The sequence below is a fragment of the Panicum virgatum genome, chromosome 5N (assembly GCF_016808335.1).
Source record: "Panicum virgatum strain AP13 chromosome 5N, P.virgatum_v5, whole genome shotgun sequence".
NCBI lineage: Eukaryota > Viridiplantae > Streptophyta > Magnoliopsida > Poales > Poaceae > Panicum > Panicum virgatum.
The window spans coordinates 61,416,516-61,437,285 of NC_053149.1; the positions used below are offsets into that span (position 1 = coordinate 61,416,516).

At 54.4% G+C, this 20,770-nt stretch overlaps 2 protein-coding genes and 1 long non-coding RNA gene across 3 annotated transcripts; 2 read left to right on the top strand and 1 right to left on the bottom strand.

The window, feature by feature from the left end:
* Positions 1-84: 84 nt before the first annotated feature.
* Positions 85-869, bottom strand: LOC120674197. The gene is made up of 2 exons (XR_005675007.1): positions 813-869; positions 85-417 (listed from the first exon to the last, which is right to left on the bottom strand). It is a non-coding gene; the product is annotated as an uncharacterized LOC120674197 (long non-coding RNA).
* A 4,172-nt stretch (positions 870-5,041) lies between these two features.
* On the top strand, positions 5,042-8,705 carry LOC120672003 (cation/H(+) antiporter 15-like). Its single transcript, XM_039952283.1, has 4 exons — positions 5,042-5,811; positions 5,915-6,913; positions 7,023-7,437; positions 7,561-8,705. The coding sequence occupies exons 1-4, from the start codon at positions 5,548-5,550 to the stop codon at positions 8,502-8,504; spliced, it is 2,622 nt and encodes an 873-aa protein (XP_039808217.1). The 5' UTR covers positions 5,042-5,547; the 3' UTR covers positions 8,505-8,705.
* Positions 8,706-18,013: 9,308 nt separating this feature from the next.
* LOC120676411 (protein LURP-one-related 8-like) lies at positions 18,014-19,361 on the top strand. Its single transcript, XM_039957677.1, has one exon. The coding sequence runs from the start codon at positions 18,399-18,401 to the stop codon at positions 19,014-19,016; it is 618 nt and encodes a 205-aa protein (XP_039813611.1). The 5' UTR covers positions 18,014-18,398; the 3' UTR covers positions 19,017-19,361.
* The last annotated feature ends 1,409 nt before the right edge of the window (positions 19,362-20,770 follow it).

Below are 20,770 nucleotides of genomic sequence, written 5' to 3' on the forward strand. Positions count from 1 at the left end.
GAAGACAAGGGATAGAAATCCCTAGATACAAATATATGCTCAGAATATCAGAAAAAAAAGTAAAAAGATCTGAAAACATGTGGATATTCACCAGCAGTACACAAACAAAATTCCGATAATACTTTGCTGCACCCTTACATATTTAAAAAAACAAAATATCTTATTCATATATAGGTTCTTACAACTTCTTACACTCACAAGTTGTCTACCACAGCAACAGAGGTTACAATATTGAGAAGGGCTACAATTTTTCAGAATTTCTACAGTCATACAATACCACATACTTGCATGATACAAAGAACATATGTGCGGAGCATCAAAAGGTCTGGTAAACTGCCATGTTGATTCAGCACAATATGCACCACTTCATTTTTTTTTCTCAGATCATGTATTGCTTCCACCAAACGCACTACAGTGCTAACATAAAAAAATTGTGAAATAATTCAGCTATTTCAACAGCAGAAGGTTCATAAAGTGTAAATATACAGCACCAAGTTAATTATATCGAAAGACCACATCATAGATGAATTCACAAATACGAGTATGTGTTCCTCAATGTAAAAATTGTACAAACTAAATGAGCAAGTAAAGCATGAGCTTCAATCATGCAATCAACCATATAAATCAAAGAAATTAGCCCAAAAAATGTAGCCTTCTTCTTGGACTCTACAATACCACGATAGGGATGATGTTAACTTGCAACAGAAAAAATCAACAATACATGTAGTTAAACTGTACTAGTATATATAGGCAAACCAGGTCATACTGCTTCCTAAAACTAGTCTGGCACTATCAAAATTAATTCACCACACCTCTGTTTGATGTGGCCATCAAACCAGTGCAAGATCATGCATTGGTTCCCACCAAGTGTACACTGCAAATAACAAAAGAAAATAGCGACATGTTAACTCAGATTTAAAAAGCTATTAGCTTTCTATATGCATTTTTCGTAGCACACATACAATATGATTTTACTTAACATCAAATTTAAAAGGTCAGCTGTTAACTTAAAAGAGCAGGTTGTACAATGCACCATTCGCTTTAAGAATTTCGAGGCTATACTCCTGCAGTTTATGAGTTAGCCATCTGTGAATCATAGCAATACTACTACTTACACAGCTATAAGACTAAGCAATCCACACCAGTGGTCATCCGAAATGTGCTACAAAATCAAACTCTTCTTTTCCCTATAATAAAACTAGCACACCAGATTTTTCATTGGGGGGCATACATCAGTTCTTGGAAAATGTAACTCAACTCTTTTTTCCCTAGTTAATCATCCATCCGCACTAAAACTAGCACAATAAATTTTAAATAAAAAATGGAATATAGAGATAAACTGCTCATCAGCAGATGATCAAACATTATGAGAACTCGTAGAGGCAAAATTATTTTCTGACACTACTATGACTGAACACGATTGAGTATTCAAATGTGGATTTTGAGTGGTCAAATGTGGATTTTGTCTCAAGGAAAGTTGGATTATGCTTTGATTCAACCGAATCTAAGGCAAATAAACATGGACAAACAGCATGAACTGCAAGATGCACGGCAACAGGGCCGTACCTGGAGCGAGAGGTCTACCTGGGAGAGGTTAGGGAGGAGGGAGAGGAGCGTGTGTCAGATCATCTGCTCACAGATCCGCTCGTGGCCGCAGTCTTCCTCTGCAGGATCTACAGAAAAGGTGTGAGAGAGAGGAGAAACCCTAGCGGAGGCCAGGGAGAAGAGGACGGAGGTGGATTCACCTAATGCGGAGGTGGAGGTGGCAGGTTGGCAGCGGATAAGAGTCTATGGTGGAGGAGAAGCTGCAGAGGCGACGTTGGAGGGGGAGATCGGCATGTGGCGGCGGCGGCGGCGGGGAGACGAGACGGGGGAGCTCTGCCCGATGTCTTGAGGCCGGGGGCTATTTCACGGGAAAAATTGGCTCGGACGGGCCGGAGTCCCCTGCCGAGCAGGATTCCAAAGGCGCTGGTCTTGTGGCCCGTGGAAAGTTTCCGCGTGGGCTTCGTTCCCGGGGAAAAGGCCGGGAACCCGGCGGGGAAACGTGTTGCCAAACTAGGCCGTCGAGCTTTCCCGTCCCCCTTCCCCGTCGCCCTCAGGGTTAACCGAACCGACCGGTCCGGTCAAACCGCCGCCCTCCGGTAGCGGTTTACCGGACCGGTTTGACCGGTAACTGGTGGAAACCGGTTGAATTCAAATCCAAATTCAAATAAATTCAAAAAATCCCATGCAACCGGTTCCGACCGGTTTACCGGCCGGTTTTACCGGTTTACCGGTTTACCGGTCGGTTTTGACCGGTTTGAATTCAAATTCAAATTCAAAAGCTCCCGTGCAACCGGTTTACCGACCGGTTTACCGGCCGGTTTGACCGGTTTGACCGGTGGGCTTTAATGGGCCGGCCTATTTTTTTTTTCTTTTTTGATTTAACTTTAAATCCCCGCAAACTATACTAAATGAACGAATTTTTGAAAAAATTTGACACTATTAGATTCATTGCATCTTGAAGTATTTTTAGGAATTTTTTGAGAATTTTTCATTTTTTGAATTTAAATTTAAATTTTGAATTTTGACCGGTTCAGTACCGGACCACACCGGACCGACCGGTTCCCACCGGTTTGGTGAACCTTTCGCCCTCCGTCCATCATCCCTTCGTCCTTTCTAGAGTTTCTGCGGCGGCTGCCCCCCTTCTCTAGGGTTAGGTCTTGGTTGCGGCCCCGATCCCAAATCAAGAAGAGCGAGATGGCGGACGCGATCCCGGGCTCGCCGAAGCCGGAGGTGTTTGCCGACTGGATGCTCCTATTCCCGTTGGGCCGCTTCCACTGCTACGACGACCCCGACGCCGCGGCCGCGGCCGTGGCAGGCGACGCCACCGCCGTTGCAGCTGATACCTCCACCGGCGAGTCCGGCTACATCACCTTCACGCTGAGGCATCCGTCGGAGGTATCCTACCTCGACCTGCACTGGCCGTACGGCACACCCGAGTCCGTGTTCGACGCCTTTCCCGCGAATGCCTCGGCCGTGGGCTCCCACGAGAACCTAGTTCTCCTCAGCATCTCCTTGGCCAGGATGGAATACAGGATCCGCGCCCCAGATCTGTTCGTCTACACGTTCGGCCCCTCGTCTCCCCCACCATCTCTGCGGCGCCTCGCCGCGTGCACGGAGACGACGAAGGACTTGGCTGGCGGGAGAGTGTTCTTGATGGTGGAGTCCGATGTGGGGATCCTGTGCCGCGGCGGTGACCCAAACAACTACGTGGTGGCAGACCTCTTCGTGTCCTGGAAACAAACCAGCTTCCCTGATGAACGCGACTTCACCACCAACCCTCCTCAGATGTTCGCCAGGCTCTGCACATTCTCCCCCAAGAAGGGGGATTGGACGATCAAAGAGATGCTTGCTCCGCAGCCGCATGGCCAAGGCCAATTCCCTTACCTGTGGTACTGCGACAGGGTGCTCCCCTTCGCCGGCCGTTACCTGTGCTGGGTCGACCACTACAGCGGTCTAGTGTTCTGTGACTTCTCCGATTAGGACTCACCTGTGCTCAGTTACACACCTGTCCCTGGCAACCAGCAATTTCCAACCAAGAGGCTGATCGAGAGGTATTCCCCAGAGTCATTCCGGAATGTGTCTGTCAGCCAAGGCATGATACGTTTTGTTCACATCGACACCGACAGGCAGGGCCTCCAAACAAGTGACCAGGCGGTCGCTGTTTGGAATCTGATGACTATGGGTGATAGCTGGAGCTGGGAGATTCATCGTAAGATCAACCTTGAAGACCTATGGGTGAAACATAGCTACAGGGTTCTGGGTCTGCCGCCCCTCGTGCCTGAGTTCCCTTTTGTGACCAAGAATGACCCGGACGTCCTGTGTGGTGTGCTGAGGGAAGACGGGTTTTCTGGGAGGGTGTGGATAATTTATGTTGACCTGAAGCAGCTGGTGGTTCTCTCATGTGTCCATTATATAAATGAACAGATTGTCTGCCACAGAGATGCTATTGATAATGAGGAACATAGGAACTTCTTGCCTCACGAGCCCTGGCTTCCCAGTTATATCCCCAGATACCTGAACAAACCACAAGGTAATTAGGTCACCAGCACCGGCCTCTGTTTAATTTTTTGTCTTCCATTTAACTGTAGCTTTGCTTGTCTGCCTTGCTTGTTATGCAATATATATAAATGCTGCCAGTCTAGGGAATATGATTTGAAGAGGTGTGGTTCACTTTAAATAGCTCGTGTATAGTGTGTGCTCGCTGCTAGGATCTCTTCAAAATATTTCCATTTGAAAAATCTGTTAGCAGCGGCCTCCAGACTAGCTAGTCATATTATCATGTATTCACTGCTTTACTATTTTTCTCAGTGTCTCATATTCTTTGAGTTGTCTGTTGCATCACAAGATTGTAGCATCATCGTTGTTTATATAGGCTGACAATAATATACGAACCCACCTTCAATATACTACGGTAACTGTTACTAGTATATATATCTCTTTTAAAAGCACCTTCCATCGATATTCCTTTGCTCTTGCAAAGAAAAAGAATAAAACCCGATGCCTCTCTATTTTTTTAATCTTTTACCTTTACATAATATAGCTTCTCCATTTTCTGGTATTAATAATTATGCTCATCAGAATGCCCAGCTGACTTTGAACCAGCATCTTAAATTGTTATTGTCCTTTCGTTCCTCCTTGTGATCTCGATGATTGCTGAGAGTAGCGCTCAAATAATAATTTTCCCGTATCAGTAGTATAGGGCAAACAATGCAACCTCCTAGTACTACTCCCATTACTTCGGTTCCTTCGTCGCGAAAGCGAAATCAAACAATACGATCGTGTCTAGCCTGGAGCCTGCCATGTCCGTGTCGCGGTGGTTCTCCGTCAGGAACAGATGGGATGGTTGTCCAGGCTGCCTCTGCCGTCGGCGGTAGACCCGCCGACCTCTTCTTCATCCCCTCTGATGATCCGGTCGCTCTCCCTCATAAATAAGCCACGCCTGCGCTGATGACGACGGAAATCCGAAATCGCCCAATTAAAGAGCGAACGGGACGCTGCACTTTCCGAATTTTCCGATCCCAACCACGACGTTCTCCCACGACAACTTGTCAGCAAAATCGCAAGGCGAAATTCTGTAGTACTGGCAGTCTGGGCCACAAACAAAAGGACGTTCGGAGTGGCCCATGTGTTGGATAGATTCTGCTGCTGATAGTGGGCCGTACACGAACGTATCCGGCCCGCTAACTTTGGTGCCTCGTGGCGTGGCATGCAGCTCGCTTGGGCGCCGACCAATCACGAGCAGACACGCTACAGTGCTCCCAAAGTCCCCGGGCAGCCGGTCAAACGACGATACAACGCCGCGCGCGATCCGTCCCGGCGTCCCCCCTGTTTCTGCCGTTTGACCCATTCCCCCCCACCGTCCGGGAGCGTCCACGCGCGCCTCCAGCGGTCAGGCCTCGCCCTCGCTGCCACCACCGCCCCCCGGAACCGCCGGCGAGGAGGGAAGGGCCGCGCTCCGGTGACCGGCGAGGGAGGGCCGTGCCATGCCCATGCGCCAGCAGGATGGACGCCATGCCGATCAACGACGGGCTGCCGAGCAACGTGACGGCGCAGCTGCACAACGTGACGCGGCCCAAGGCGTCCAGCACCGTGGTGTGCTACTCGCCCATGATGATCACCACCAACGGCATCTGGCAGGGGCTCAACCCGCTCGAGTTCTCCCTCCCGCTCTTCATCCTCCAGACGGCCATCATCGTCGTCACCACCCGCTTCCTCGTCCTCGTCCTCAGGCCCTTCCGCCAGCCCCGCGTCATCGCTGAGATCCTCGTAATATGCTCGCCTGACCGTGCCTCTGAATCCCCGATAGGAGTATGCGCGGCCGTGCATATATGTATTATTCATGTCTGTTGCGTTGCGTGCGTGCGCGCAGGCCGGCGTGCTGCTGGGCCCCTCGGTGATGGGGCAGATCGAGACCTGGGCGATCATGGTGTTCCCGCAGCGCAGCCTGCTCACGCTCGAGACGGTGGCGCACCTCGGCCTGCTCTACTTCCTCTTCCTGGTCGGCCTGGAGATGGACGTCGACGTGATCCGGCGCTCGGGGAAGAAGGCGCTGTTCGTCGCCATCGCCGGCATGGCGCTGCCCTTCTGCATGGGCATCGCCACGTCCTTCATCTTCCGGCACCAGGTGTCGCGGAACGTGCACCAGACCTCCTTCCTGCTCTTCCTCGGCGTCGCGCTCTCCGTCACGGCGTTCCCGGTGCTCGCCCGCATCCTCGCCGAGATCAAGCTGCTCAGCACCGAGCTCGGCCGGATCGCCATGTCCGCCGCCATCGTCAACGACATGTGCGCGTGGATCCTGCTCGCGCTCGCCATCGCCATCTCCGAGGTGGACAGCGCCGCCATCTCCTCCCTGTGGGTGCTCCTCTCCGGGGTGCTCTTCGTGCTCTTCTGCTTCTACGCCGTGCGCCCCGCCATGTGGTGGGTCATCCGCCGCACCCCCGAGGGCGAGGGCGTCAGCGACGTGGAGGTCACCCTCATCCTCACCGGCGTCATGCTCGCCGGCGTCTGCACCGACGCCATCGGCATACACTCGGTCTTCGGCGCCTTCGTCTACGGGCTGGTCATCCCGACCGGGACGCTCGGCGTGGCGCTGATCGACAAGATCGAGGACTTCGTCACCGGCCTGCTCCTGCCGCTCTTCTTCGCCATCAGCGGCCTGCGCACCAACATCCGGAGGGTAAGCGACCCCGTCACCGTCGGCCTGCTCGTGCTCGTGTTCGTCATGGCCAGCTTCGCCAAGATCATGGGCACCATCATCATCGCCGCGCTCTACACCATGCCGTTCCGCGAGGGCATCGCCCTCGGCTTCCTCATGAACACCAGGGGGCTCGTGGAAATGATCGTGCTCAACATTGGCCGAGACAAAGAGGTCAATGAATTGCCGACTCTCTTACAATATTTGCGTTGAGCTGATGATTATCAGCACCCTGACAATCAAACCAAACCATAATTAACGCCATGTCTGCTGCTGTATGTAGGTTTTGGATGACGAGTCGTTCGCGGTGATGGTTCTGGTATCGGTGGCGATGACGACGCTGGTGACGCCGGTGGTGACGGGCGTGTACCGGCCGTCGCGGCGCCTCGTCGGGTACAAGCGGCGGAACCTGCAGCGCATCCGGCACGACAGCGAGCTCCGGATGCTGGCCTGCGTGCACATCACCCGCAACGTGCCGTCCGTGCTCTCGCTGCTGGAGCTCTCGAACCCGAGCAAGCGCTCCCCGATCTTCATCTACGCGCTCCACCTCGTCGAGCTCACGGGCCGCGCCTCCAACATGCTCGCCGCCGCCGCCGCCTCCTCCGCCTCCAAGCAGAGCCGGAGCGGCACGGGGTCCTCCCTGCCCCCAGTGACCGAGCACATCTTCAACGCCTTTGAGAACTACGAGAGGCACACAGGTCAGTGCAGTAGTACAATCTCGCATCAGCTCTTGATAAAGAAATCGGTTGTTAATTAGCATTATTATTTTTCACAAGGATCAAAAAAGCAGGGGAAATAATTTCGTTTTATGTGTGACACAGGAGGCGTGTCCATCCAGACGCTCGCGGCGGTCTCGCCATACCAAACCATGCACGAGGACGTGTCCGTGCTGGCCGAGGACAAGCACGTGTCGCTCATCGTGGTCCCGTTCCACAAGCACCAGACGGTGGACGGCGGCATGGAGCCCATCAACCCGCACGTCCGCGGCTTCAACGAGAGCCTCCTCTCCGCGTCCCCGTGCTCCGTCGCCATCCTCGTCGACCGTGGCCTCAGCGCCGCGGCGGCGCGGATGGCCACCGAGCACCACGTGGCGCTCTTCTTCTTCGGCGGGCCCGACGACCGGGAGGCGCTCGCCTACGCGTGGAGGATGGTCGAGACCCCCGGCGTGACGCTCGCCATCGTGCGGTTCCTCCCGCCGGACTACAGGGCGCGGTCCGTCTCCGCCTCGGCCTACCGCCCGTCGTCGGTCGGCTCGGACGCCCGCGCGATCACCATCAGCACGGAGGGCAAGAGCGAGCTGGAGATGGACGAGGACTACCTCAACGACTTCCGGTCGCGCAACCACGGCAACGGGGCCATCTCCTACTCCACGAGGACGGTGGCCAACGGCGAGGAGACGGTGGCCGCCATCCGGGGCATGGACACCAGCCTGCACGAGCTGTACATCGTGGGCCGGCGCCCCGGCGAGGCCGGGTCGCCGATGACGGCGGCGCTGGAGGACTGGATGGAGAACCCGGAGCTGGGGCCCATCGGGGACATGCTGGTGTCGTCCGACTTCTCGGCGGCGGTGTCCGTGCTGGTGGTGCAGCAGTACGTGGTGGCCGAGGCGCCCGCCCCCGTCCCCGCGCCGGCCGCGACCAGCGACCCGGTGCGCCAGTACGTGAGCAACGCCAACCAGCGCCCGGCGTCCGGGGCGTACCGCCCGACCGCGACGGCGGCCAATAGCAGGTGGTCTGGCTCCGGCGGCGGCGCCGTAGGCTACTGAGCAGGATTAATGTACGTTCCTATAGCTTTGTTAAGGCATCTAGCTGCTAGGTCCTTGGACGTTTTGATTCAGGAGGTTTATTGTTTGTGTAGTGTATACTGCTGTATTTTCGATCGTTTGATTCAGGAGGATTGCATCTCAGTTCTCACAGTTCAGTGATCAGCTAGCTCTGAACCACATAAATCGCTCAGGTTATACGTTGCTAACTTTTTCTCTACAGCAGTTCGACCGAGAGCTCATGATTTGATCCACTCAAAGTGTCATAGAAAGCACCACACGTAGCAAAGGAATTTGAGTCGAAATAGAGACGTAGCATAATAGCATTTGTGGAGAGGAGGAAAACTTGGCAACTGTTTGTTGTTGGTGAAACGAGGCCGGCCCGATCAGTCTCTTGGTGGCCCATTATCTATGGGGCTATTTTGTCAGGGCTGAAACCCTGGGAGCCCAGCAATGTATTTTAATGCCGCTGGCCACTTCTCTTCTCGTCCCTTCCAGAGCTACAGTTGAGAGCGCCGACAGGGGCGATTCCTTGTTCCCCCGTCGATTCGCCGTCGCTCTCGCCTCCGGCGGCCTTGCCGGCGTCGGAGGAGGAGGGAGGCTGGCTAAATCGGCAGAGGATTTGTACATATCCGTTCTTATTAGTCCTGGTCTAAATAAATTACCAGTTTTCTTCGCCGCCATCCTTCGTTTGTCTCAGCTCTGCTTCGTCCTTGCCTCTGCTGGGGCTGTGCGTGGTGGGGAGCGACGACGACGATGGTTTCGAGGAGCTGGGCCCTTTCTTCACCTCGCCGATGTTCGTCTTGTCGGCGGCGTTGGCTTGGTGTGTCGCATCCTCGCCGGATCTGGGGTTTCGTTCGAAGCTCCAGATCTTGTAGGTGAGTTGTTTTGTCCCTCCCTCGTTCTTTTCGGGGACGGCACCGCCGTCGATGTCATCTCCGACGAGGCTCTAGGGAGGTTTGTGTACCACTGTCTTGAGGGATCGGGAGAGTGGTTTCATTGCAACTGCTTGGGCGGTCTTCTCTTTCGGTTGCTTGGTTGTTCGGTGTTTTGGGGTGGCCGGCGGTGCTTGTGGCTGCGAAACCCAAGTTCCTCGGCGACGAGATGGCCGGTGGTCATCTTCTACTGCCTGGGCGTTCATCGACTTTACGGCATGTCGACGAGTTTGATGTGCTACTCGGTGGGGCAAACAAAAACTTTGTTTCTTCGTCGGGAAGGGCTTCGGCTTCAAGTTGCTTCCCTGGCGCTCTCCTCCACTTTGGTGTGGCGGAGGCTCGTCGGGGGGCTGCTCCGTGCGCCGGCGACGAAGACGACCGGGAGATCCTTGGCTGGACCAAAATGTAATTTTCTTTTTTTCCAAGGGTGGCTTTGTAAGAGTTGTAATGTAATCCTTATCCCATATATGTGAAATGCAATCCCGGTTCTCTCAAAAAAAAAAAAGCAATGTATTTTAATTTGTCGCTGCCGTTCCAGATCGACAATCCTGCTACCCCTCAAAAAAAAAAAAGGATCGACAATCCTGCGGAATCACAATGTTTGATGCAGTGTTTTGTGTTGTGCTGCTATTCAGTGCTTATGATGCTACAGTCTTAAATGTTTGATGCGTTGTTTTGTGCTGTGCTGCTATGCATTACTCCCTCCGTACCTATAAAACTTGACGTTTTAGCAAGACTTGTGTCAAACATTGGGAATATAAATCATCAATAACTTTTAAGTTGTTGAGTTTGCAAATGTGAAAATTATATGAATAGATTTGTCTTGAAAAATATTTTCATAAAAATATTTTCATAAAAATATACATATACCACTTTTTCATAAATATTTTTATAATAACAAGTGGTCAAAGTTGTGTTTTGGAGACCGTGTCGTTGTCCTAAACGTCAAGTTTTATGGGTACGGAGGGAGTACTTATGATGCTACAGTCTTACTGCACGTTGCAAGCTTTGTGTTGTGTTATTCACTTTGTCAATGGAAACAAACCCGGCACGATTCAGCGGCACATATACACTGAAAACCCTCCTTTTATCTGTCCATTTCAAAGGCAATCAAATAAAGTCACCTTGGTAATACTAGTGTGCTTTCTCGCTTTTTATTTTATCGAGCCCCTCAAGGTTAACCCCGACATCACGCTCGCACGTCCCAACGATTAGTGTTATAAATAAAACTGACAGCAAAAGATCTCACAAACACCATCACAAAGCAAGAGCTACATTTTATCCCGAAAAAAAAGCAAGCGCTACATGCCCCCAGCAGCTACCCTACCACTACCACAGCCCAGAAAAAGAAAATAATCCCCAGCAAGAGATGCTCTGCTCCTATCCATCCCTGCGGCGTCACTACTGCAATCTTTCTCGGATCGCCAACCCCCCCGGTCGCATCATTGCCCGGCTCCCACATGGCGTGTCCTTTCTCCTCCACGAGCTGGGGCCAGCCAGCCGCAGCGGCCTGCATGCGCTGTGTGTGATGCGCAGGGCCGCTACGCGGCCGCGAGCCCTGCGATCACGGACGCACCAGTATCCCTCTATCATCAGCTCGTCACCGATCGGGTGGGCACTGTAGCGGCAACCCCGCGAGTCCATGGCGATCCTTGCGGCACGCAAGCAGCATCCCCACCATTTCGAAAACGAGGGAAGCGAGGCGAGGTGGGGGAGCAGCGCAATGTGCGACCGCCCAGCGGAGCGGCGGATGGCCCGTCTCCCGCGCCGCGCTCGGTTCGGTCGCGGAGGGCGACGGTGTCGGGGAGGAGGCCGAGCCGCCGGGGACACCCTGCCTGGTTGTCCGCGCCGATTGGAGGCGGGGAGGCAACTAGCACTGGCGGGGATTGGTGGGCACGCACTTGATTAGCTAGGGCCTTTGGGGGCTTTGGCGAGCCTGCGTGCCAGACAGGAGGACGCCATGATTAGCGGTGATGATGCGAGTTAAGCTGTTCGCAATAATCCCCGTGTCCCCTCCCCGTCCCCCATGTCAGCGTCGAGCGACGACGGGCGACGGATCGGCAACCTAACAATGCGAGGGCGAGGGCGAGGGTGAGAGCGACCTCGTGGCGCCTTGCAGCTTCGCGTGCCATCATGGTGTCGGGTACAGGGCCTTGGTCCTGCATGCCCTGGCCGGGAGGGCGTCGCGCGTTGGTCCTGACTCCTGAGCCAAAAGCTTAGCATGGGGGGCATGAACGTACCGAGAGCGATCAGCAAAGGCGCGAGCTTGAAAACTAGCTACATGCATCTTTTCCGAAAAGGTTAAAGCCATGAAAGGGGACATTGGTGTGTGCTAACGATACTCGAGCAGAGGGTCTACATGCGCCGATAATGGCCAGCAAGGGATGAATTTTGTAATGTAGTGTGCATCATGCATGGGAGCTGTGCTATTTTAGGACCTGACTTTGCGCTTAAAAAACCAAGGTTAGTGTGTAGATGTGTCTCCTTAAGTTCAAGCAGGGCAGTTGTTTCAAAACCAGGGCGACCTTTGTTAGGGCTAGAGCCGGCATCTGTATAATATATACGTACGTATAGGATTTGAAATTATGGAATCTGTATACCTTTGATATTGCTTTGTGTAACATTAACTTCCATCTTCAAGACATCACATACAGCATGTTTTTAAGTTTTCAGCTAGCGCAGCAGCATATGCCCTACTTTGGGGGGGGATCCAGATTGGGTGACTTGCGGTAGGCAAGTCACAACGTGACTGGCGGTGCAATCTGGGACGTCCGTAATGAATCCAAGGACTCATGAAGGAGAAAGGCTTTTTCCCCATCCGGATCCATCCCGGGCTCGGTCTCGCCTCAAATGAGACACGCTCGAGTTCGAGAAAGACGGCGCCGCGCCGCACCGCACCGCACCCGGCCGCCGCCGCGCCGCGAGGGAGGCCGGCCCCGCGTCGAACCCGGCCGCCGCCGCGCCGCACCCGGCCGCCGTCGAGCCGCACCGGTTCGCCGGCGAGCTGCAAGAAGAAGGGCGTTGCAGCGCGGCGGGCTGCCGAGGCAGGAGTGCGGCGCGGCAGGCTAGCACTGCGAGCTGAGAGAAGGGACCCGTGTGGCCGTGTGGGGCCGTTGCTGCGCGTAGAGGAGGCCCCGCCGTGGAGGAGGCCGCGAGCTCGCCGGAGAGCAGTGCAGAGGGCGGCGCGGCGGGCTGGCCGGAGGCCGCGCTAACAAGCAATCTAATTTCTTACATGTCTTATAGAATCCGTCCCTCCCTAGCCTGGACGTCCCCGGTCGGTCGCAGCGGCGACAGGTCTGCTACCGCGATAGGTCAGCTAGCCTTCCGGCTGCCTCTCGCCACAGGCCCGGCGGCCTCCTGCAGCTGGCACCCGGCGGCCAGGCGCGGCGGGCGCCCGACGGCCAGGCGCGGCAGGGCTCTCCCGCGGTGGGCGCCCGACGGCCAGGGGCAACGGCGGGGGCCGCCCGGTGGCCAGGTGCAGCGGCGGCCTCCTCCCTGCCTCGCGGTGGCGGCCGAACGCGGGGGAGTGACGAGCGCGGGATGGGCGGCGACGCGGGTGCGTGTTTGTGGCGCCGTCCCGCCCGGGGAGGAGGTGAAAAACGGGGATTCCTTCCTGAGTCATTGGATTCATTACAGATGTCTCAGATTGCACCGCCAGTCACATTGTGACTTGCCTACCGCAAGTCACCCAATCTGGATCGGGGGGGGGGGGCAATTGAGTTGTACACAACAAGTAAATTTCGAAACAATTCCCTCAGGTGAAACGTTAGACCGGAGGGACTATATGCTTATCACTACTAGAATCCACATGTTTCCGTAGGGTCAAAACCCTAGGGAAATAGTCGAAAAACCCTAGGAAAAAGGTTTCCCTAGGAAAATTGGTAAGAAAAAGTTTCTAGGGAAATTTTCGACGGGAAATGGGAAATGCCGTACGGTTTTGATGAAAACCCTAGGGAATGTTTCCCTAGAAACCTTTGAACCATAGGGAAACTGATATGACAAAGTTAAAAAAAAAGTAGCGGGCCCCTGGCCCGAGCATCGCTGCTTCCCGGCCACAGCGCCGCTGCTCCGCCCCGCCGGCGCCGCTCCACCCCGCCGCAACCCGGCCGTCCTCGTCCTTGCTTCGGCCGCCGCAACCTGGCCGCCGCGTGCTGTCCCGCCGTAGCCCCGACGCCGTGTGCCGCCATGGTCCCGCGCGTCGCTACTGCCCGGCTGCCGCTCCGCCCTGCCGCGGTACTGCTGCTGCCTGACCGCGCGCCGTCGCCTCTGCCCCGCCGCCGCTGCAGGCTGCGCTGCCCTGCCGCGTGCTGCTTCGAGCCGTGGCCTCTGACCCGCCACATGCGGCTCCGAACCGCGGCGCCGTCGTCGCTTCTGCTTCGGCCGCGCTGCGCGCCGTGGCAGGCCACCGCGGCCGCCGCCCCGCCGCGCGCCATTGTAGGAGGCCGCCGCCGCTGCAGGCTGCGCCCACCGCGTGCCGCTTCGAGCCGTGCCACCGCCGCGGCCTCTGACCCGCCACACACGGCTCCAAGCCGCGGCGCCGTCGTCGCTTCTGCTTCAGCTACCGCTTCTACCTCAGCCGCGCCGTGCGCCGCCGCCGCGACCTCGGCCCCGCCGCGCGCCGTGGCAGGCCGCCGCCGCCGCCGCGGCCTCCGCCCCGCCGCGCGCCGTTCTAGGAGTCCACCGCCGCCGTGACCTTAGCACCGCCGAAAGCCACTGCATGCTGCCGCCGCTGCCACGGCCTCCACCCCGCCATGCGCCGCGGCCTCGGCCCCACCACGGCGCCGTTGCACGCCGCCGCACGCCGCTTCGAGCCACGGCCCCGCCGCCGCTCTAGGCATGAGAGGGAGATGGGGGTGTGAGGGAGAAGTGGGGAGAGATGGAGCTTCAGGAGAGATGGGCGTGAGAGACAGAGAGATGGAGATGAGGATAAGAGAGAGAGGAGGCATGATGAAATTGAACGCATAGCGCAGGGCAAAACCATAGTTCCCTAGAGGATGATATTTTTTCCTAGGGAAGGGTTCAATATTTCCCTAGGAAACACGTTACAATCCTAGTGAATTCGAGATTTCCCTACGGTTATCAAAGAACTCTAGGGAATCAGTGTTTCCCTATGAAATCTCGGATGACCCTAGGAAAACATGTCGATTCCAGTAGTGTATGCTGCAAGTGAAACTGCAGAAATGGGAAAAAAAATTTGCGAAAAGTTTCTTAGCCACAATTCTATATAAGGTCAATAATTATCTGCCACGAAAAAATAGTTTTCAAATAGACCTTTGTACTTCCAACTCATCTATCTCACTACCAGAAAACAACTCATTCGTCCCTACACGTTAGTACCGGTCACACTTTGGTCCGGTAGGTACTAATGCAATTTAGTATCGGGCGGGACGCACAGTGCCTCTGGGAGCCGGTTAGTACCGGCTGGAACCCCGAGCCGGCACTAAAAAGCTCCACCAACACGAGCAACGCAATGGCCAGCGATCATTTAATACCGGCTTGTAGCTCCAACTCGTATTAAATGACACCCAGAATATTTAGTACCGGGTAGAGTCTACACCCGGTACAAAAAGTATTCTATTAATACCGGGTGGAGCCTCCACCCGGTACTAACGCGAGCACGTGAAAAAAATCTGCGGGACGAGTGGCCAGGAGCGGCTCTTTATTTGTCATCCTTTCCCTAATCCCCTTTCCCTTATCTCTCCTCTCTTTCCATCTCCCGTCTCTCCTCTCTCAGCTCGAGCGGCCAGGTCACCGCGGTGGCGCCAAGTCGCGGCGGCAGGGACGCGCGCGGCGGCGGCACCAGGTCGCGGCGGGGACGCGCTGGGCGCGGCCTCTCGGCGGCGGCGGCCGCCGGCGCACTGGGGAGCCTAGCTACCGGGCACCGGGCCACCCCGGCGGCGGAGCGGGAGCCGGGCCACCTCGGCAGCGGAGTAGGCCACGCGCGCGGCCTCCCGGCGGCGGAGCGAGGCGGTGCAGGCCGGGCGCGCGGCCTCCCTGTGGGGGAGCGGCGTCCAGGCCACCCCGCCGACCGAGCAGTGCCGGCGGCGTGGCCTCCCAGAGGCGCACGGGCGGCGCGACCCTCCAGCGGCGGAGCGGCCAGAAAATTTGGCCGGAGAAGTCTTGTAATTATTGTGAATTCGGATCTTGTGGTTCTTATGCAATGAAATCTTGTGATTGTTGTGTAGTCTTGTGATCCTTATGATTTGTCAAATGAATTCTTGATTCTTGTGAAATGGAATCTTGTGATTTTTGTGACTCTTTTAAGATTGTGATTGTGTAATTCTAAAGTTTGTGATGACCGGCGCTGTTGGAAGAAAAAGGAAAGAAAATGAGGAAAGAAAAGGAAAAAAAAAAGCCACGAGCGTGGTAGGCATAAAGCAATTTAGTACCAGTCAGTTGCTCTGGTCAGTACTAAATGCAGACGTATTTAGTACTGCCCAAGCGGTACCGGGCGTCCGCCCGGTACTAAACGGGGGCTCCGGCCCGGTACTAATTCTATTTTTCTAGCTGTATCTCTTGTATCAGCCTAGCTTATTGATATCTTGAAATATGGGTAGTTTGATTAGATTCTTCCAACACACCCTCTTACATCATATGTCCCTTATAATTCGACTAATCATGCCTTAAATTGTGGACAAAATTATTGCGCTTACTAGCTGTGGGCACGAACTGATCTACACCAACACTGCTGCTCATGCCCCCATCGTCAAACATCCTTAGCTACCAACAGAGGACTGCTCAACCTTTCGATGGATGGGTGGCACGTCAATATACGCCGTCTACCTACTGATGCTGGCATATATAATTTGGTAGTCCTCTCCTCTTGCAAACACTAGACGCTGCGATGGACACAAATGCATGGGATGAGAGAAGAACCAGTTCGTCAGAACAGACTTCTGGGCTAAATTAATCTTCATGTATAAAAGGACAAGCGCAGAAACGTGATATCCGGACCTTGGATCGCACAACATGAGTTTAACATTGCACGATGTCGATGGCAGTTTCTTCTCTTGGTTCCTTTTGTTTTGGCTTTGGATGTAATAATTTCTTTTCTTGGAGGAGCTAGCACGCATGCATATGGAGGAAGAGTAGTACTAATAGTGAATAAGAAAACTTAGCATTACTTGGGTCAATCCACAGTTCCCATACCACATGTTGAGCCGCCTCCAGAGCCAGGTGTAGAGGAAGATATCCTAGAATACTGTCAGAACATTATACTGCGGAAATATTGTCTCTGGACGTGGTCTTGTTGACTGAAAGCAATAATTTTCTGAATTTTAATTTATATGAACCAAATAACTAATAGCCCTGGCTAGCTCCTGCTCCAATCCCCCAACTCCATGTGTTGTTAGTTGCGCTGAACATGTTTTGATCACGTAATCTTAGCTTTTGTTTACACGTCCGTTTAGCCTAATGACAAGAGTATCTAATAATTGGTACGAAGACAAGGAAGCCTGATCGAACTAGCTTAGCACGGACGCAATAGCTAGTGGAAAACTTCGTTAATTTATTAGTTCCCCTCGAATCAGCAAGAAACTAATCAGGACGAACTAAAAGAATGGTAAAATTAAATTAATGAACTGACTTGCTCCCACGTAGGCCGATCGACTAATAGACTGGATCTATCATTGGATGGTAACTTGGTAACATCACTGCGCTTATCCATTTCCCAGCATTTTTTAAGCGCATGCACTTCAGTACTCACCGTGCTCTAATCCACGATGAATTAAGCAACATGTTCTGACACTTTTTTCTCTCGAATGCGCAGGAGAGCTGGGGATCATTGTATAAGAAGAAAAGAGTTTGTGGATTACAACCACGCATAGAAAGGCGTGCCGAGACGCCGATTCGTCCCTAATAAAGGCTTAATTATACAAAGCAATACAACCTAGGAAGGGTTCTGACTCTGCACAATGATAATCCTTATCAAAACATCGGCGATAGAATTCAGCCGACCATTCGCTTAGGCCGCGTAGGGCTAGGAAGCTGCATTATGTAATTTGTAGCTCCGCATCCCCATCAGGGCATCAGCCATTCATCTTGGCGGTCAAGGAGAAAATTAACTAAAACGAGAGCGTCCCCATCAGCCAGCCGCCTCGCTCCAAAGCCTCTCTGCAGAAAACTGCAGTTGTACTAGCCAACTTCAACCCGCCCAAAGCCTCGCCTGCCGCCGCGTGTCCGTGCCCTCGCCCCCAGCCCCGCAGCTATCCAGTACGTCAAATACATTTCTTAATTTCTACTACGGCGCAACCGCAACCCGCCAAGCTTAGCTTACTGATGAATAATTAACGTCCAAATCGAGCTGGTAACGCGTCCCTGTTCGGTGCGTAATCGCCCAGGATAAACTGCAAACCCATAAAACCAAAACGAAAACTACTCCTGATCGGCGCAATTAATCCACCGCCGCACATGTAGCACGCAGGAAACGGCTTGATCGAATTTCGTTCGATCGGATCGCTCCAACTGTTCCGAATTTGGTGCGCTCGCGTCCACGGAAATTTAGAATTCCCTTGATGTCGCGTCGTTTTAAGCTGCACAGTTGCTCGTGTGCCCTACCGGGATCATGGGGATCCGCGCGCGGCAGGGTACGCGAATCGTGCGCGCACCGGCCGGCCGGCCGGCTGGCTGCTTTGGCTAAAGCGGCGCGAGGCCATAATTCGGCGTGGCCGTTATGAGCCGAGCTTCACCGGCATCCCATGTCGTCACCCCTGCCCCACGCACGCCAGGGGCAACATGCGCCGCCTGCTGCCTCTGTATATATACAGCAGCCTCTCTCCCACCCCTCTACCAGCCAGCCTCATTAGCCACCAAGACCTAGCTGCCTAGCTAGCTAAGCCTGACCGCAACTCAGCAACCGCCTGAGAGCGCTTCCAGCAGCAGCCGCTTCGGTCTTGATCTGCGCCGGATCAGAGCGACGGTTGATCGGCCGGGCTACTAACAGCCGGTGGATAGCCAGCGCGCGATGGCGAGGGTCCACCCCAACGTGCTGCCGCCGCCGGCTGCTGAGAGAGCCGCGGCGGGGCCGCCGGCGGGCGAGGAGGAGCCGACGACGCTGACGGTGTGGCGCAAGTCGCTGCTGTTCAACTGCAGGGGGTTCACGGTGTTCGACGCCAAGGGCGACCTCGCCTACCGCGTCGACAGCTACGACGACGCCGAGGCCGAGGTCGTGCTCATGGACCCCGCCGGCCGCCCGGCCTTCACCGTGCGCCGCAAGCGCCTGAGCCTGTCCGGCGAGCAGTGGCTCATCTTCGCGGGCGAGGAGGCGCGGCGGCCCGTGTACGCCGTCAAGCGCGGCGGCGGCGGCAAGTCGATGGCGCGCGTGGCGCTGTGCGCCGCGGGCGGAGGCGCCGGGGCGGCGGCGCCCTTCGAGGTGGAGGGGTCCTACGCGCGCCGGCGCTGCGTGGTGTACGACGGCGAGCGCCGGGCCGTCGCCGAGGTGCAGCCCAAGGAGGCCGTCGGCACGGACGTGTTCCGGCTGGTGGTGCAGCCGGGCGTCGACGTGTCGCTCGCCATGGCCGTGGTGGTGGCGCTCGACCAGATGTTTGCGAGGCCGTCGCTCCTCCGGAGCTGGTCCTCGTAGATTCCTATTTTGCTTGTTCAATCTAGACAGATTTTTGCCCCTGGTCTTGGGGTTGTGGATTATCACTGGACGCTGATAATTCGACTATTGATCTGCCTGTGCTCCACCACCCTGGTCGAGCCAATTGAGATTTTTTTTTCTCTGTGTAGCTCTTGAGCGAATCACATCACATGAAATCCCTCTCGATTCTCTTTGGCTGTCGCACGCCGATCCAGCCAAAAGCCATGAATCCTGTAAAAAAGAGGGACGGAGATGTAAATATGTATACCGAGAAAGGAAAAAAAAGGGACCACCAGAAATCCTTTTTTGGTTATTACACTGCAATATACCCTATTTTTCTGAAGGCCAAATCTCGTCCCTTGTGTTCTTTTTTTTGTGATTGTGCTAGTATCTTCTTCGACGGCCCTTGCGTCTTGATCCACTCGACTCGAGTGCTATTTTTGGGCATGTCTGGCTGTCGAAGCCAAAAGCAACTCCAACAGCTCCCCGCGCGCGTCGTCTTCCGCTCCGGCGGTAAACACGGGCACGGAGAATCTCACACTTGGGCGGCAACAATTTTGTTGGCTTTTGCATGTGGGCTGGCACAAGAGGACAATCGCGTCGTCGTCGCCTCGCCAGGGACCCTGCCGTCCTGCAGAGGAGAGACGCACACCACCTGGGGCGTGGGGCCCGGATTCCGGTGGAAATTCGGAGCTGCGAAAGGCGGGCAGGTCGGAGGAGACCTCTCTGCTTTTCCAGATACCAGGCGGTGATGAGCTAGCCCAGCCAAGGATGGCGATGCGCGCCGGACGCCGAAAGATGCACAGATACGAACCCAATATCTGCAACATGCGGAGATTGGAGACGTGGTGTTTTGCACCTCCGGTGTGTGTTTGCGTGTAGTATGTGCGCAGTGCAGATCCTAATTCTGTTGCAGTTCTTGCTTTCATCTGTGTCCAGTGTACACTGGGAGGTCTGCAGACAGAGATTAGGGACATTAGGAAAGGTATGGCCGGTGTGTCATCATGTTCTAATCACTCGGTTAAGTCCTAGGAGTTGATTGTTGCAAGTATGAACTATGAAGTATCACACTGTTTGTCGAAGGACTTCAGAAATCGCATGAATAAAAAACACAGCATGAGGGATGCTGGAGGTCATGTATTGGGCCAGAAATGACGATGGATGATGGTTGATGGGTGCGTGCGAGTTTAGGACAAATTCCACCGCACAGAACAACTTTAGGCCCAGTGAATTCCTGGGCCCGCATGCCTGTCTGTTCAGAATAGAGCAACATTAGGACTAACAGACTACTTTTCACAGGGAAGCCCAAGTATTCTAACAACTGTGCCCAGGAAGGCCAGTCGAAGGCCCACAACCCAAAGCTTAGAGGGCATTTTCATCTTCTAAGAGCAGCCACAACCCTCCAACTCAGCTAGTTTCCATAGCATTAAATATGTTGCCATGTAAGCAAAAAGGCGAGGTGGCAGCAAAGTTAATGAGAAGAGAAGATAAAATAAGAAAAAACCAGATCTCATGCAAGAAATCATGTCTATACGAAAACCAAGACAAAAAGAGAGAGGATTGGAGAGGAATAGGAGAGAGAAGTGATATGATTGGATAGCAATTTATTTATAAAAACTATCCATTGGAGATATAATTTCTATAAGTAGTGTCTATATGACATGTCAAGTATAGAAACTACTAGTGGTTTCTTAAATTGGGACTGGCCTAAAACAAATCCTGGACGGAAACTCGGATGGTAAATGGGCTAACCG